Below are 18962 nucleotides of genomic sequence, written 5' to 3' on the forward strand. Positions count from 1 at the left end.
ACATGGTGGTGGACAATTTGCTTGGTAACACTTATGTATTCCACTCGACTAGGTAAAACAGTGGAGATGGGCGATGAAATGTGCGCGCGTGCACGCACGCACGCACACGCACACGCACACACACACACACACACACACACACACACACACACACACACACACTGGATTTTCAAATTCAGAGCATCACACTTTGTAAATGTAATATGGAGTCTTAATCAATTCAGTTTTGTTCCCTTGCATTTTACATTAACATGCAATTGAGGTGGTCCAATTGGTAGGGCACATGGCCGTATTTAGAGGGGGGTTTCTAGGGTTCAAACCCACCTCCCGAAACTTCTGACATGTTGGATTAATGGAAGTTCAGAAACCAAAATCTGTAACTAATTTTCAATTTTTTTTCGAAGCATCACAAAAATACAAGGAGACAATGTTGAAACGATCAAGCTAGAATTTTCATACAATTGGAATTCTGAAACTTGAATGAAACGGAATTTATTCTCAGAATCGCAGCCCACCTGCAACCTCTCCATTTTCACTTCTGCTGTCCTCTTTCCAGTGTAGTTCCTGCGGTACTATACCGTCACAATGAATATAGACTGAAAATTCCCTATCCGTAAAAGTCGAAAATCCTCCTTGATAGGAGTTCAAACCTAGAATCTCCAGTTTCGTAGTGCATGACGTTAGTGATTGAGGTTACAATCCATGCACCAGGCAAAGTTTAAAAAAATGTAACTGGTTCCACACTTTTCAAAATTCCAAAAATTGAGTTTTAAGGTCAAACAACAAAACTTTATGGCTAAAATTTCCATCTAACTTTTACAGCTTTTTCTTGAAAGTATCTAAAATTTATTTACAAAGTATAATAATTGTGCATTTCAGTACACACTATATGAAACGTAAAGGAAGAAAACAAAAGAGACACCTTGTACTGGATATTCACTCATCTTCTGGATTGAGTAAACCCCCTCAAGGATATAACAATGTTAATAATAATAATTAGAATTATTATTAGAAAAAATAGTTTTATTATTATATTTTAATTATTATTGTATATTTATTGTTATTATTTCTATTATTCAAATTTCTGGCAACGCCCATGGGAACAATTATGAATGACCCCCCCCCCCCGAAAATGTTTCCTGCCTACGGCCATGGTAGGGCATCCAATTGTCATGAGGGAGATCTAGGCTTTCCCGATAGTGCTGTGGTAGTGTCGTTGCCTTGTAATCAAGGGGGTTCGATTCCTGGTGGAGGCACATAGTGGTTGGGATCAAACTTTAAACTGTAGGTCCAATCCCAATTAGCCTTATTGTGCATAAAGTGGACTTAAAACACCAAATCAATCAACCAACCATGAGGGAGATCTGGGTTCGATTCCTGGGCTGGGAACTATTCAAGCAATGTCCCTGCATGCAAGGCTCTGAGGATCACCCAGCCTCTAATGAATGGGGTACCTGGAGGCACAAATAGGGGGTAAAGGCAGCCAGAGCATGGTTGTGATCAGATCACATCCACAAATGCCAGAAGTTGTGAATGCATGGGATCCTATCACCACATCCCTCACACCTTCGAAGCATGTTGCTATGTGCACGGGGTAGCAATATTTTTCACGCATGCAGAGTTGTATATACACTCCTTAAAATTCGAGCCTAAGGGCCTCAGTGAAACCAAAAAAAGTTTTGACTCACGTAGTAGCTTAGTTCTGAATCACACCACCGCTAGTGCTAGCAACAGTTGTACCAAAATGGCTGACTTCACTGGTTTCCAGCAAGTGTTTGCAGAGTTTGCAAATTCACTTCCAGCAAGACGGTGCACCGTCCGGGATTTCCTCAGTAACCGCTTTCCAAATCAGTGGATAGGTCGAGGTGGGCCAATTGCCACCTCGTTCACCAGACCTGACACCTCTTGATTTTTACTTCTGGGAATTTATCAATGTTAAAGTTTTCAGACCACCCCTACCTGTTACACTCGCTCATCTCAGAGCAAGAATCTATGCTGCAGTTGAGAAGTTACACCTGACATGCTGCAGCAGGTTTGGCTAGAAATTGACTTCAGATGGGATGTCTGCCAAATTACCAATGACAGTCACATTGAACCTTACGAACTTATAGGGTAAAAACTTGATGTATTTTGCTACAAAATGACACCAAAACCAGCTCTGTAAGTAGTGTGAATAAACTTATATATAATTACAAAGTTGTCAAGTCCTTTATGAAACACCCTGTACTGCCTAATGCAAATATACATGTATTGCCAAGATGTAAAACTACTGATTTATCTGTGAGAAGTCGCTAGGTAGGAAACTACGCAAGGGAGGACTTTATCCACACAAATATAGAGCTTGTGAGCACCTGATCATTTTTATTACTATAACCCATGCTTCAAAAAATGACAAATGAGTAGGTCTCTAATGTATATTATTGTAATAAAAACTATGACAGAATGAACTGACAAAGAGGAAATACATGATCAATGATAAAGATTATTTAACACCCAACTTTTAGATGACAGCAACTATGCCACACGATTAACCCTAAATTATCCAAGAGTGGGGGGATTGTCAGGCCCACTCTCTCTTTTTTTCACCCCAATTTTTCAACTGTTAATATTTTTATAAAAAATTGTTCCCTAGGTTGTTCCCAATATTTCTGTATTACTTTTGATTAAAAAAATCCTAAAGATAACGTAAATAGGGGCAAAATCCACATGTGTGTCTATCAGGCACTTTCAGATGGGCCTGTGTGTGTTCCAACATGACACTCATGATTGAAAAAGTGTACAATTGGATGGTAATGGTGGCATTTTTTGTAATTATTTTAATGACTATGTAATTATAAATGTATATACACAAAAAAAGTACTGACGTGACATGAATATGTTTTTTCCAGGTTTAGTGAATCCTAAAATGTGTGTGATACTCTCATTCTTATTTTTTATTAATGATGATAATTTTTGTAACTCATAATTAATGTATAAGTACACCTGTATGAAGAACAAAGGGAGCAGTGATTCAAAAACAAAATGATGTCTTGTATTTTAGTGACAAAAAGAAAGTGTGGCCCCCCTTCAGATAAAGAAGTTTCTCCTACAGCATGAGTAAGCTAGGGTTTACAGTGTAGTTCCTGTTAGGGGTGGTAAAGGGGAAATCATAAAATAAGGATGAGTCTGGCGAGAACTGACAAATTAGATATGTGTCAATAATTTTACAGGGAGAAAATTATACGATAAAGTACAAATACAACTGGCTTTATTGAACTCTCTAAAGCAGGCTGATAAACTTCAACACAACAACAACAATCAAATTGCTGCTTCTTCCAGATCATAAAGTTACACTTACGTACAGGGCTATTAAAATGAATAATTGAATCTAATCATCGCTCCATAGAAGCAAACTGTCCGAGGTATTTCACATGTAATATCACTACTGTGGTGTTACGTCCACTTGCTTTACTTTTTTTACACATGGGTCCAATATGGTGTGCGTTTACAGAAACCTTTACAAAAAACACCAAATTAATCATTTCAATTTGCATGAGAAACATGTACAACCATAAATACACAAATATACATTAACATATGTACATTGAAAGCATTACACAGCTGATACCGAACATTTTTCTGCAACACTATCTCTTGCTCCTTTTTCTTCATTATATTTTCCATCATCATATATTTGCTACACAACTCTCTTTATCAAACAACACTTTGAGCAAATGTAACCAAAAATGCATTACTGTGCAATGCAAAAATATTATTTTTTTCCATTTGTTGGATGAACCAGCATCCTACTGCTAACACCATACAAAACTATACATTTCCATTTTGGTTAACTGCAAAAAACCATCCAATAGGCATTATTTTGCTTAATGCCCTTTCATCAAAATATACTTTATCGGATAAGCTTCAAGAAGCATCTCATCCATTTCATTGGTAATCATCACTTCTGACATCATAATAAGCAAGGCCAATCAAGTACAATGGTAGATCCTATTAGACTGAATTCTATAAATAACAGAAACTAAAAGCAATGCAATGTTAAAAAATAAATTAAAAAGCCAGTTCAAATTTTCAAATACAGGGGAAGAGGACTACAAAATAATCTCCAGATCCAAATAGTTCATATTTTACGATCAAGACAGCAACGTTGTTTAGTTTCCAGTTCAAAACAATATTTTAAATGGAGGTTAACAGTTCGTATCTCATAAATTTAATACTACAATGAAAATGAACGAGTGCTGAAAAAAAAATAGCATCTATGGAATATCCTACATTACATTAACAGCACTGCTGCAAAGTTTGAAGGGAGCACTTATGATTGAGCATCCAGTATATAATCATGCAAAACTGTGGGAAAATGTAAAATAGTTTAACATTTCGCTATGCTGGGACCATGAGAATTGAATATATAAGGCACGTCCAGAAAATAGAACCCTTCTTGGTAATAAAAGAAGAATGAAAGAAGTTAGTTGAACAAAAACTTTTCACTCTGAAATACCTTCAGGTAATTTTTCTACATACGTGCCCATGGAACAGAGGCACTTATCGTACAGGGAGACAATTTTTTGTGTACTCTCATCACATACAATTTATTGTACGATATTTACAATAAGTACTAGAAGTTGTCACCATTGTAAGATTCACACAAATGAATACCGTGTATCATGTTTTTAAACTCTTCTTAACATTTGCTGTGAAATAGCATCAACACAGTTTTGAATATTTGCTTACAATTCCGGAATAGTGTGGCGATGTGTTGCGTAGGCAGCATCCTTGACGTTACCCCACAAAAAAAAAAGTCAGGTAGTGAAAAAACTGGAGATAGAGCTGGCCACAACTCCTAAGAGATTACTTGTCCATGAAAACAGTATACATATATGCCATTACTTTGTTGGCAGTATGGGCTGTAGCACTATCCTATTGAAATCACGTATGCTGTAACCTGTCTGCCTGTGGGTAACTCTCACACCATCTGTATCGGTCACTGTTCGCTGTCATTAAAAAAATGTTATGAAGATGCGACTGCATGACATTGAACAATAGACACCAAGGTTCTGTGATGAGTGGAGAGGTGTCTTGTGCAGCTGATGAGGTTTTCACGTTGAGCAAAAACACAAGTCTACAGCAACAATTTTGCCTAATCAGCTGTTTGTGCAGTTTACAGCCTCAACTAATGCAGTTTTCATTGTTACTCACCACCTAACAAGCAAAAATTTAGTAAAAATAATAAACTACATTCCCCCATAAGGTTGCATCTCTTTTTGACCACCCTGTATTTATGCTACCAATCCACCAGTCAAGATGAATCAGAAAATCAAGAACCCTGCCAAGTGTAAAATGAGAGTTGAAATTTGTGAAATCACGGAGGTTTATGGTGAAGAAAGTTGAAGGGGGCATAAAGAGATCATGGTGACTGCATTTCTCAATGGACTGGTGACAGAGGTGGTTCACTAGGGTATACACAAACTTTTCCCCCCGGTATGATAGGTGCCTCAATGCCAAGAGTGCTTATGTAGAAAAATAGTTCAAGGCATGTGCTTTTAGAGCAAAAAGGGTTTGTTCAACTAGCTTCTTTCAGTTGTTTTTTCTTTTATTACCAAACAGGTACTACTTTCTGGATGTGCCTCGTGTAATCCAGGAAAACGTAAAATCAAGGTTTCACTGTATTAACACTACAGCAGCAAACAACCATCATGCTTATAATTTAACACAATACAAATTACCAAACATTGGTTCCTACAATTCACCACAACAATTTTAGTTCATATTTTCTCCATAAGCAAGAGCGAATATTCCAATTAATTAACATGCATAAGAATGAAGAATGTTACGTTAGTCAAATATTTTGTAAATGCATAGATTCCAAGTGGCTTACATTTGTACATCACAACTTTCCCGACAGTATTCACAGTTACAAAATTGGCACATTTGAATTACAGCCCTGATAACAAGTAGTAGTCTAAACATCACTAGTATGAAAAGTCACATACAATGTTAAGAAATTGTTCTATCTAAAATCAATCAGGATCATTGGTTCTGTAAACTACGAACATAATTTTCACATATTTTACATACAATACTTCTTGGTAACTAACATCGTTGAAGTAAAGAATCATTCAATAATTGATCTCTATGGCTTACATTTATTTATGTAATGAAATTGTAATCTACAATTCCTATTTGAAAGTAATTTCCTGTTGGGTACAAGAACAGCAGTAACTTTTTTACATATACATGTTTCGAAACTACACTAGAAAATTAAAAATGATAAATACACACTTAAGCTTGGCACTTCTTTCCCAAATAGAAGTTAAATCTTGAAAAAGTACTGATGTATTTCTAGTTGTGTTCCCAAACAAACTAATATTTCATGTCGTAACAAGAAGTCAGTTTTCATCCTGGGGCATGGAGGCATCATTTCCATTCGTTATTTCATCACTGGCCATCACTGTGAGTGCACAGATGCTAGTGAATGTGATGGATTAAACGAATGATTGGGACAAAATGTAGTGCAGCAAGTGATGACTACTAGCACGTGACTTGTGTAGACAAGTAGGCATGTACAAATATCATTTTCAGTAATAATAACAACATAAAACTATTCTGTTTTTTTAAATTTCTTGTATGTGCTAATTAGCAAAGCTAACGAGAATGGTAGGAAAGCCTTGGGACAGCTGTGCCTATTGAAAACATAGTGCCATCTAGCAAAAAGAAAAAGTTGAAATTATGAACATCTGTGATGCGATGGAATCATAGGATCTGAGACGAAATTATGAATGTGCTGTTTTTGTACATTCAGAAACAAACTGAAACATTGACATAGGACTAAGTTTCCTATCATTCACTACCCCAGCGTGAATACTTTTATTTATTACTGAAGGTTTTAAAATGAGTAACACAAGTTAAGTCCAACTCATGTCGTCGCCCCTGAATGTTTGAGTTCAATTCCTGGTCAGAGCATGGATACCGCTTTGTTTCTCTTCTATTTCATCTCATCATCGTTCATTTTCATTATTATGATTAATCCAAAGAGATAGGAAAGAAATATTAAAGGAATATTGCCTGCTTTCATGAAACATGCTGCATAGTGTGAAAGCAGACTTAAGAAATTAACTACAAATAGTAATTTCTTACATAATGTTTGGTGTTTCCACATTGTGAATTTGGATGTTTTCCACCTAAGGCCCACTGCTTTCATTAAGGATGCGACATCTGAGACAGAGATGGTAGTGTGTGTGTTTAAAATTAATGAGAAAAACATCCATTTGCAATGCGGACTCACCAAACATTGCACATGAAATACTAGAACTGGGTTTACCACATCCATCATTAAAATAGTAAATTACAACACGAATACAATGAGTTGAACAATTATCAGCTACAAAGTGTACCCTACATGAAACACAAGTTCCTGACAATTAGCTAACCGTTGTTTCATATCAAACATTTCATTAAGCACAAAGTAGAGTAAAAACTAGTCTCTAGTTACAGATGGGCACACACTATTAAATAAACGCATGGGGAACTGTACCAAGATATTTGTGTTAGTAAAAGGGGCAATTATGACCATCAAGAGTGCATTTTGTAATTTCTACAACTGTAACATTGCTGATGCTAATTACAATTATCTACTCAAGAATACACATTGAACATGGTTTCTTTTCACTAAAAGAATGCCATGATCATAGACCAGCTAAGATCTTTTAGTGAACTAGAAACAATCAAATTAAGTACTTATTACTTTGCATTCAATTAAGAATATCAGAAAATCTAATATTACTCAATCTCATATGTTTGGGCACAGGAACATCCAATGTATCGAAGAGTAAGAAGAAAACAGGGTAGACCAAAAAAAAAAAAATGGCAATAATATATCTGAATAGAAGAGGTGACATACTGAACAGATCTTAAATTGCCAGCTGTCGCTTAAGAACCAACGCAAACCAGGTGGATTTCAATTGGATCGCAAGTGGTCGGCATTGTCACCCTAACCTAGATTTCAAGACAAGGAAATGCTACTACTCCCTCATGCGTGTTTCGGGTAATAAGACAAAACTGTTTTCTTCTAGTGTTCTATTAACTTCAGTGAGTACTGCCAACTATTGCTGAGAACACCAGAAAAAGTTTCTTGCAGATAATTTAGTACTTGCTTTTAGTGTATTAATCCTCTCGTATAGTTTCCCATACGTCCTCACAATGCTGAGTAAACATGGATCCCCACACACTGAAGAAACAGTCCACCACTAGCGCATTGGCAAAAAGAGAGTACTAATAAATTCGCTCCACGGGAGTCCATTAACCTATTCACTTAAAAATTTACACCACTAACAGTTCCCTTGGACTGGACACTAAATTTTGCATTGGCCAAGAAAAATGTGTAATATTTCAAAATGAATTTGCAGGTGTTACACCTCAAAAGATTCAGAGATATGAAAAGGAACTACTACTTGCATATTGTAGAAAAGACATGCTTTGTATGGTTTTTATTCTAAGAAGTTGAGATATGCATGAGAAATAGTAAAATGTACCTAGTTCTTTATCTTTAGGGGTATTTGTACTCTTAAAAGGTCTTCCTCGGTTTTCACAAAGAACAACACTTAGTAATATGCAATATTTGTGTGAAAACATGTTCAGAGGGTGAACGAAAAGACAAGCACACTGTTTGTATGAGCCAGGAAAGGTACAGTGAGCACCGTCCCTAATAGATGCAAGCATGCAACATGGACATGTCAAATGATGCAAATACCCAACTGAATGATGAGGGGACATGTCATGTTAAAACAGGTGAATGGGTTACAAGATCGCACTTTGTGATTACAATTTTCCACTCTCCACAACGTAACAATCTTGTAGCCTTACCATAAGGGTTAGGCTTCAACTGTATTCAATAAAAATAAAACTGATTTGGGTACTATCGTGTAGACTTACATACAAATATATTAATAAATGTAGAAATGAAGATACAATGACAATACAAGAACTATGCAATTTCTAACTACAGAATCTCATCAGAGTAATGGAAATATATGATGTTATGTAACCAATTAAGAGTATGATTTCAATGACAATTGACAGCTATGACAACTAGAACAGAAAAATGGAGACAGATATCTACCATTCAGCCAACATCTCCATTATCTCAATCCTTAATAGTAACACAGAGGGAACCCAGGCATCTGAATATTAAAAATATTTACTACTAATGTTATCACCTTCTTCACTTTGGCAATATAATAGTGATGCATTTACAAGTATAACTGAAAATCAGTTATGGAAAACTTAACCCCACCCCCTCTTTTGACTTTTTTCACTTCAGTTTTTAAAACCTGTTTTCTTCTTGTTTCAGTTCTTAACTTTTCTCTCTTCTAAACTTCAGTCTTAAAAACAACCCCCCCCCCCCCCGCCTCTGCCAAAATAAAACTCTTTTCAGTTTCACTTATCCAATCATTTCAGCAGCATTAACATCCCAAGGAACAATAGTATTTATACATGCAAGAATTACATATATATGAATTTTGTTCATGTAAAGAATATTTACAAAACCTTGTTCTTCATGTGAATAAAAACACATTGCCTCATCATCAGCCATGACATAATGCATTTTAACATCAACCACAACTCCAAACAAATGCAATGTAATGGGGTTTAAAAGATCTCACTGAATTTATTTTAAAGAACCTTCAGGTCAAGTTTCACAACAATGAACTAAATTAACACATGACAAATCAATTCCAGCTATTAAATTAAAGCAATATTAGACTCAATGCATACTGTATGAAGATACAGGCTGTAAAAAGCCTACATTATGGGATGAGAAGTTTATAATTAAACTGCACACAAAGTTAGCAAAAATTGACACTACAAAATAAACCTAGGACTCCATGATAAAAAGGTTGCACCAAATATAACAATGAAAAATAGTTATATTTATCACAATTAATTTCCGTATTACATTCAAAAATTGCCATTGTTTGGGCATACATAAAACATTCAGATCATTGTTACATAACTAGTAATCACATATTAACCCTTTCAGCATATTGCATTGTGATACAAATTCTATTCCTGGAACCACAGGTACAAGAATTTTTGACAACTTGTTGGGCCCTGTCAACCTACGCACCACCCCTCGTGTAACTTTCTGTGCCGACACATCATCTTGTGTTTCACTGACTGTGTGTCTCGGGAGTTGATGGCTGCTATCACTAGTATAAATACAGATTGGGAATCTCAACAAGAATGTCAATAATATAGAATCAGATGTGATTATTCATAAAGCTTTTCTGTGTACCCTGATCCCTATGTTATATAAAACATCATATCTTTTCAGCACATTTCTTTTTCTTTATATCCTATGCATTCTAAATTCCAAAAGCATCATCTTCCCTTGACAAGATGTCAGAGATTGTCAGCCATCTAGTGTGGAAAATTCAGTTGATTTAGGAATGGCAGGAAGAAAAGAAGTTGTTTCAGGTAAAAAACACCCAGATGCCAACACCAGTCCCAGTTTTAAGTATACAATTTCATATTTTTTTTAAACATGTTTCTAAATAAAGTGTTGATTTAATGAAACTGGATTGACTTTATAAAATACTAACATTTAGTATGTGCATGCAATATTGGTGCTTTTATAGTTTAATAGTTTCCTTTTGAAATAAAGGGAAGACTTATAGTTCCATACCATTTATGTTAAGGCCATCACAAAGTAAACATCTCTAGAATGTTGTGCAGATATCAGTAGGCAACCAATTGTCTACAGCAACGACAGGGGCATTTTTTATATTAAAATATCATTACTTTCACTTTTTTCTTACTAATCATACTTCACAAAAGAAGTAACTTACTACAAAATAAATAATGAAATTATGTAATGTATGAACACTGAAAAATCAGAAATTATTTCTACATGATCAAGTCAAATTGGGCATAGCAATGTCATGTGAAGCTAACAGAACCTTCTGTAGGAATTTCCAGCTGTTCTTATAGTATGAGGTTAAGTCGTGTTAGACAATATTTTAATTACTTCTGAGGGCGTAAGTCATGACAACTAAATTTTTTCTCAAAGTTAAACGGTGGTACCACAATATGATAGTATGTCCTGGAGAACATGAGACACATAGTATGTGCACACATAGTTAGATAGCAGTATGATGACTGGTTACTGTAGAGAGAGCAGTGGTAATTCTTTGTTGAGACAACTGCTGTTCCATGGCATGAATAGAATTTGTGTATCAGAATCGCCATTCTTGAAAAGTCATGAGAATGCCACAGGAAGCTGTTGGAGCCTGTGGAGAAAAGTGTCCTGTCGTAGTACGCACCTCTTCTATTCAGTAATGCTCCTACGCTTTCAGACACATGTGGCACAATATTATCTTTAAGGATGTTTTGCTAGCTTTCCTATGCTAGGACTTGTACAGCGGGATTGATAAGTATTACCGTGCTAATTGTCCATCACCATGTTTGTGCACTTTGACCCAGTAAGAGCTGCAAGAATTAAAAGAAAACTCAAAACAAGCTGTTGACAACTTCTGCATCATACATAAAAATCCACATAGGACGTAACAGAAAAGTCATGGACAATTTGCACGGTAATATTCATGGATCCCACTGTACACATGATCTGCATTGTTTGAATATTCCACATTACCATACAATGCCCTCTTCCTTTTGTATATTTTGGATTTTTGTGCCGGTCCCAAATTCTCATAAAAAAATTGTTGCCATGACTAATGCCATATATTTGATAATTATTAGAAGGAAAACAATTACCATACCATGGAAATCTAGGTAAAATACATCAAGTTTTGAGGTCCAAAAATATGATGAAAACAACTTAAAAGACAAAACCCTTATTTTGCAATATTGATTTGCAATACAAAGAAACAATTATGCTGATTTCATTCACGATGACTAACTTTTACTAAATGTTTTTCAATCGTGCCACAATACAGAGACAATGGCTATAATATACTCCATAACTTCTCTCTAGACAATCAACCTGGTGGCTCAAGTATTGAAAGAAGGTTATTCATAAAGTATACTGGAATAAAGTAAGTACTTGCTATGTAAGTAGCATACTTCAACCAACAGTTAAAAACCCAAGTTTTTCACTTGGTTGCAGGGATAACTTGAAGGTTGTCACACTTCTCTACCTACAGCACTGCAAATTAAGCTTTTTGTTTGGGGGGGGGGGGGGGGGATTGATTCTCACTCAGTGGTGTATTTGCGATTTCATTACTAGGAGTAGGTTTTTGGGGGTGTGCGAATTTCTTTGTCACCAGTTAGTAAACTAAACTATTGCCTTGCAGTTCTAAGTACCTTTGATAAGAACATTAGTCGTAACCCAGGTCAATAAATCTTATAACACTTTCAAGCAATTTCCACTATAGGAACACTTAGTATATTCTAAGACAACCAAAAGTCATACATAAAAAGAGCTATCGAACTTGTAACAATGAAAACTTGACCAAATTTCTATTGCCAAGTTCAAAATTAATGTACAGGGTAGTCCAAATGTCTTGTCACCCCTACATAAATATGTAATAACAACAGAATTCAATACAGCATAAGGTATTCTAATAAACAGAAACATTTGATGGATTCACTGTCACCAGGACGGATGTTTACGCAACCACAATGTCAGTATGAGCACTATCATTTTCGTGAAATGTAAATACACAACTTCACTGAAACTTAAGTGGAATGACTTGACATTTGGACCACTCTATACATCTAAACTACCTGCAAGTTTCTCGTTAACATTTTAATACATGTAAAATTACAGTATTATGCCATGAAAACTCAAGTGGAAAAGAGCCTGCTGTTGCCTCAGCTCGGTAAGGTTGGTCAGTTTCAGAATGGTGTCCTTTAGGGGTGTGCGGGATCCCGAAAAGTCGGGATCGGGAAAAAAATGTCCCATCCCGATCCAGACTTTGGGAAATTACTTCCAGACTTTTTGTGATCCCGATCGGGAAATACCGAACGTAAATTTTAAAAAGTTGTTAATTCTATGTTTTCTGCATTGTAAGTGTCTCAAACTTATCGCAAATTGTTAGTTTTTATTCCAGAAATGCAGAAACAATCACTTAAGGTAAAAATAACTTGTAGAGTTCAAGATTTCCAGAGCTTCGGGAAATTTCGAACATTTTCAGTCCCGAATGTTGGGATTTAAAAAATTTCCAGCCCCGACCCAAAATTTTCTGTCCAGCACACCTATAGTGTCCTTCGTTAATCCACAAGGATGCATCCCTTTTGGGCAAACTTTGATGACTAAGCCATGGATATGAATGATTTCTCAATTGTGTTTGTAACGTAGTTAAGAAATGGTATACTATATGCTTTCCCGTTTTGACAATATCACAAATGAGAGGTATTATGCATGCATACTCCCAGCTTATAGCTGGTTTGGGGTCTTCAACAAACATAAAGACTTTACAATCAGAAATTTTTAAGTTCAATCATTGGTAGGGTGGAAATTTCAGGATTGTCTCAAATAAAACTGTAGGCCCAACTTGAATTAGCTTCTGCACATAAACATAAAACTTTTCGCACACCAGGCAATGAATATTGCTACACGATACCAGATTACCCCTACCAGTAAATATCTGTATACATTAACAAATACATTTTCTGACACAAAAGACTAAGTTTCATTTGAAGGGCTCGGGTGTAAAACCTGGTGACATTTTTATTATTCCAGAGTTCATTAAGGGAAAAGGTTATTAGAAGCTATTCTGTCGATAAATTGTTTTCGTGTTGTGTTTACCAATTTCAGAATGCTTCATTGAGTCCAATGCAAATTGTATGACATGGCAATTTCACTCGAAAATTGAAGGTTGGCACATTTTACTTTGTAACTCAAAAAATACCAAAATGTCACCATGTTTTACACCAGAGACCTTAATTTAATTTACAATGCCTCAGATAATGGAATCGAAAACAACAATAAATGGGTAGTATTACTGCTGTAATGACAAGTACTGAATAATTCTCATCAAAATCGAAGAAAGTAAACCAAAATGAAAGAAAATATGCCGCCAGGTATCATGTGTGTACATACTCTCAGGTCATATATCATATGAATAAAAATGAGCACCTACACGTTTATCAAACTTTTTGGAGCACGTAGTTCATTCAGTATGAACAGACACACTCTCCTCACATAGAGCATCCACTCCCCTCATAAGCAGATGCTCACATTTTGATGTAAATAAAAGTTCCCAGAAATGGGGCAGGTACTCATATTTGCATAAGTGTATTTGCATATATGCAGTCATGATAACATCAGGTTAATATAGCTATAAGAAGTCACGTGGTTGAAAAGTATTCATATGAAAAAGGAGTCTTTATCTAATTTAGGCTCTTTGTTATGGTGTAGGTCTGAAAACAGTACTTTCATGCAAATGCATGCTTCAGTATCCATGGGTCAGTCTACAGTGACTGAAAATCAAGAGAACAGTTCTATCACCAATAGGGAAATTTGCAGAAATATGTTTTAACAAGATCATCTACAAAAATTGGAATGGATAAAATGTGATGCAAAACCCAAAGGAAAAGTGGTGTTTGCATTATGCCAATGTCACTGAAACAACAGATGATACATTGTATTTAATTAGAGATTTGTAATAAAAAACAATGCATAATGGGCATTACTGCTGTTGTAGCGAAAACTACTGAATAATTCATATCAAAATCAAAGAAAGTAATCAAAAAGGAAACTAAAGAGTACTGTACGTTATATGTGATGTATGTCTGTGCAACAAAGCAATTATTTTCGACTCATATCAGTGTTTTCACTTCCTTTATCTTCTACTTTCAAACGAAATCACTTTCATTTACTCCTAGACTTTATTACAGTTCAATAATTTCATTCCCATGTTCTTTCTTTGCATAAAAGACAGACAATAAAATTCACAGACCATCTACTTCCTACTGAAAAGGAAGACTACATAGCAAATTCACGTAGGAAGACAACATTAGCAAGTTCTAATTTGTCATACAAAGAAGCTACCTTCAGTTTACATCACTTGCATTAAACTATGGTTTGTAAGTACACACACAAAAAAATGGTTTCATGATGTTATAGAACTTTATTTAATGGAAAGGTATACTGTCTCACATCCAGGATAGCATGGTGATACCAATCACCTTGTAATCAAGGGGTTCCAAGTTCAATCCCCACATGGCTTCAGAGCTCATGTTAAACTGCAGGTCCAGTCCTGATTAACCTATCTGTGCATAAAGTGAACTCAGCACAAATTTCACTGTACAAAATGTTAACTGTTCCCAAAATGCAACCAATTCTGTTGTTTGTACTTGCAAACAATAGCTGAATACAAGGAACTGGAAGCAATACACATTTACGAGAAGAATTACACCATCTCTCTCCAGAATTATATTTACACATTAAAACAACATATCAAAAAACTAAACACCCTGTGGTAACATGGAATGACATGGGTAAACAGCTACCAATTGTTACATTGGAATGTCTTTTATACTTATGTAGTAAAGAAGATAACAAACATCATGAATTACTTTCTGATGTCCATACATTGTAATGAACAATATTTATGGTACATGAGGCAAAAGAAAGAAAAAAAAAACTTGAATGCTTGCCGCTATTAACAACTTGGTAGAAAAGTCGTCTAGCTTTAATTCATTCTTTTCATTTGTTCACGAGGTCAGTCTCTTGACAAATACTGGAAGGTGTCAATGAACTAACTGAGCAAAAATTACGAACACTGCATTACATACACGATTACTTGACAACATATAAATGTTTGCACAGGTACTTCTCATTAACATATTCCCAAAAAACAACTCGCACTTGTTACATTATGTACATCAAAACCATCAAAATTTCTATTAAAAGGAACTCTTACAGAACAGCCACAATAATAGTCAAGCCAAAACCTAAGTCTTAAACATGGCAGCAAACAAATTACCTTACTGTGGTTTTACACTAACTCTAAGATTTTAATGATGCCTTGGCTGTTAGCAGCAACTACAACATTTGATCCTAATCTCCAACACACAGCGGAAACAAATTCATTTACATCATCTTCTTTTCTCTCTTTTTCCAGAACACTTCTCACGGCATCAAACTTAAAGCTGAACAACTGCTTTGTCAATCCTTTATAATAAATGTACAGGGCATTGTTTTCGGAACCACAAGCAATGTAATCACCGTCAGTTGCCAAACCCACAAAGTTCTTCTCGTTAATATGGCCAACAAAGGAACGTAAACAATGTGGATTGTTGATGTTCCAAAGCTTCAACTGACTATCTGTGGAAGCCGAGACGATTTCTTCCCTATTCAAGAATTTTACATACGACACGGCTTTCCTGTGACCTTTGAAAACTGACAATGCTTCTTTCATGTTCCTCAAATCGTAATAGTGAACGCAGTGATCAGCGGAACCGAATGCCAAGTGGCATGAACTTTTCGGATTGAATTTCACGCAACACACATTAGCTTTTGCTTCCAGTGAAGCAACGGAATGGTCTATTTTGAGTGACCAGAGCTTAACTCTCGAGTCGTCTGATCCTGACGCGATGAGACGAGTGTCTACATGGTTAAAATCAACGCTCCAACATCGTTTCTCGTGTTCCTGGAAAGTCTTTAACCGCTGGCCAGTCGATGCATCCCAGACCGTGACTGTGCCTTCATAGTCGCTGCTCGCCAGTGTTGATTTGTGGTAGGAATTCCAACTCACGCAACTGATTTTAGAATTGGATATCATTTCAATGCACGGATAGTGAATATCGACCGTATCGCGAATCACTGCACCGTACTCAAACACTTTAATTCTCTTTGTTACTCCCGCAATGGCAAAGAACTCATTGTCCTTGTCGAATTCTATGCTGGACACGATCGTCGAGTTGTTAAATATATCACTCGAATAATTTAAAGTCGCAAGCGGCCTGAGGGTATTATATCTTGAAAACTTTACTAGATTTTCTCTGAATAAATTCAAGCCTGGCGAATCAGTTTTCTCGCCACCACCGAACATCAGCTCCTTTGCTCGAGACGTGAAATAACACTGCACAAAATCATCAAAATGAGCATGCATTCGCTTCTTCCTAGCCATGAAAGTCGCACAGTCGCTCTTCTGTCTGTTCTGGCCATGGCTGCCGTTGAAACCATCGCTACCAGCTCCTTGTTCTTCCGTAGCGACTAAAGTATCAATGGTGTCGGTCACCAACAGTTCTTTTGCAGAGGCCAAGGTCTCGGCAGACACGTCCAGCTTTGGACACTTGCTCTTCACGTTTTTCAGAATGCCTTCTACTTCTTCCATGTCCTTCTTGATGAGTGCCACCTCTTTGGTCAACTGAACCAGCTGCTGTTCCTTTTGCTGGAACAGGTGCTTTAAAAATTCATACAAAAGCTTGTTCTGCGCCACGCAAGATTCTGCTTCCAGTAGCTGCTTTCTCTGCGTCAAAACTTCAAGGATAACATTCACATCCGTTAACGACAGATGTTGAGATTCGCTCGCCACGTACTGCCTCAAGCCATCCTCGTGCCCACCGTCACCCTCGTCGCTCCTGCCCAATTCGCTAGCTCCAAGCTTTGTTTTGTACTTGGAAACCAATTCGTTAAGAAGAAAATTGGGGAAAATTTGATCCTCGCCACCTATAACATAGTTACACTTTGGACACCTGTTGTTAGTTTCAAGGTTCTTCGCGATGCACTGATAGCAAAAAGTGTGGCCGCAGCGAGTTATATGCGCTTCTTCGATCAAGTCGAAACAGATGGGGCAGAGGTAATCGTTATTTTTGTCCTCGAAAGAATCTCCGATGCCGTTGAAAACGGTGGGATGCTGTCGCTTGGCAGGCCGGGAACGAGACTGAGATGAAGAGGCCTGGGACGAACTTCGAGAGGCCATAGCAGATTTATTAGATAGTGGCTTGGAGGTGACTAGCCTTCACTGAACACATGCTGACCTGAAACAACAAAAATAATGCCTTAGCTACAAAAATGAAGCTGCAACATGCTTCGACCACGATCTAGGTAACCCATGGATAGGCCCAGAAACAAAAAACCTACAATATACTGTCTGCCTTAGCATTATAGCAATTGTTTCAGGTCAACTGTCCACACCCTTGCATGGAAGTAACTATAATAAATGTGTGTGTTTATGTATACTCATGTTCACATAAAGTGGCATATAAATCAACTGTTCAACCACATAAAATGTGTAAAACTATTGGTGATGTATTTATTTGTTAGCAAAACTGCAATTAACCTGTGATTTATTACTTTCAAAAACAACCCATAGTAATAAAAAAGCAGCTCAAAATTTCTAAACATTTTGGCCTCTTTTTGAATACCACATGAACCTACAAGATAGCATCACAGCAGAGAAATGATACTAAGCAAACATACGGCCACTACTGCAAGTTAAAAAGTAAATAAGAAAAAAATACAATATCTGTTCATGTCACTACAAAGCTGAATTTTCATACAGCACTTTATGTTTAACTAATCAAAACAAACCTTTCATCATGTGAGAAACACACGAGTGTGTTTACCCTATGCAAGTTCTTATTGGAACAATCTTCTAGCATGGGTTAATAAGTAGGACAATTAGATTTCAGGTTAAAAGAAATTTAGTTATGCGTGCACTATCTAAAACATGAAATAACCAGGAATTTTTCAGAGAAAAGTACTGCTTATTCTAACAAAAGAATACAATTTTTAGAGACCATCTTTTTAAAATCGTCAAGTCAAAGACATGCTCCTCAGCATATTTCAGAAATACAGAGATTGTAACTTAATGAATCTGGCTGCACTCCCTTACAACTTTAAGGAGAGAAGCCCAAAACTGTTATATACATTCACGATGTATGTGTTTAGATACTCCACCAAAAAAAAAAAGCTATAGTTATCAACCATCAAAGAACTTTCCAGTAGTGCTACAGGGGGTCAAGTGTACCAAATTCAATTCATTCATTTGCCTCAT

At 36.3% G+C, this 18962-nt stretch overlaps 1 protein-coding gene across 2 annotated transcripts in view; it reads right to left on the minus strand.

Annotated features, from left to right (window-relative positions):
• LOC146004375 (E3 ubiquitin-protein ligase COP1-like) overlaps positions 1–18962 on the minus strand; it is a 54582-nt gene that overhangs the window by 30230 nt on the left and 5390 nt on the right. The window contains exon 3 of one of the 2 annotated variants that reach the window (XM_083143175.1): positions 12666–17943. The exons of the other annotated variant lie outside the window; for it this stretch is intronic. Coding sequence (XP_082999301.1) covers positions 15957–17885 — 1929 coding nt within the window. The 5' untranslated portion in view covers positions 17886–17943 and the 3' untranslated portion in view covers positions 12666–15956. Of the gene's footprint in view, positions 1–12665; positions 17944–18962 lie in introns of those variants that run through there. 2 annotated transcript variants of the gene reach the window in all.

This window comes from Lepisma saccharinum, chromosome 21, assembly GCF_977018435.1.
Source record: "Lepisma saccharinum chromosome 21, izLepSacc3.1, whole genome shotgun sequence".
In the NCBI taxonomy this organism is placed as follows: Eukaryota; Metazoa; Arthropoda; class Insecta; order Zygentoma; family Lepismatidae; genus Lepisma; species Lepisma saccharinum.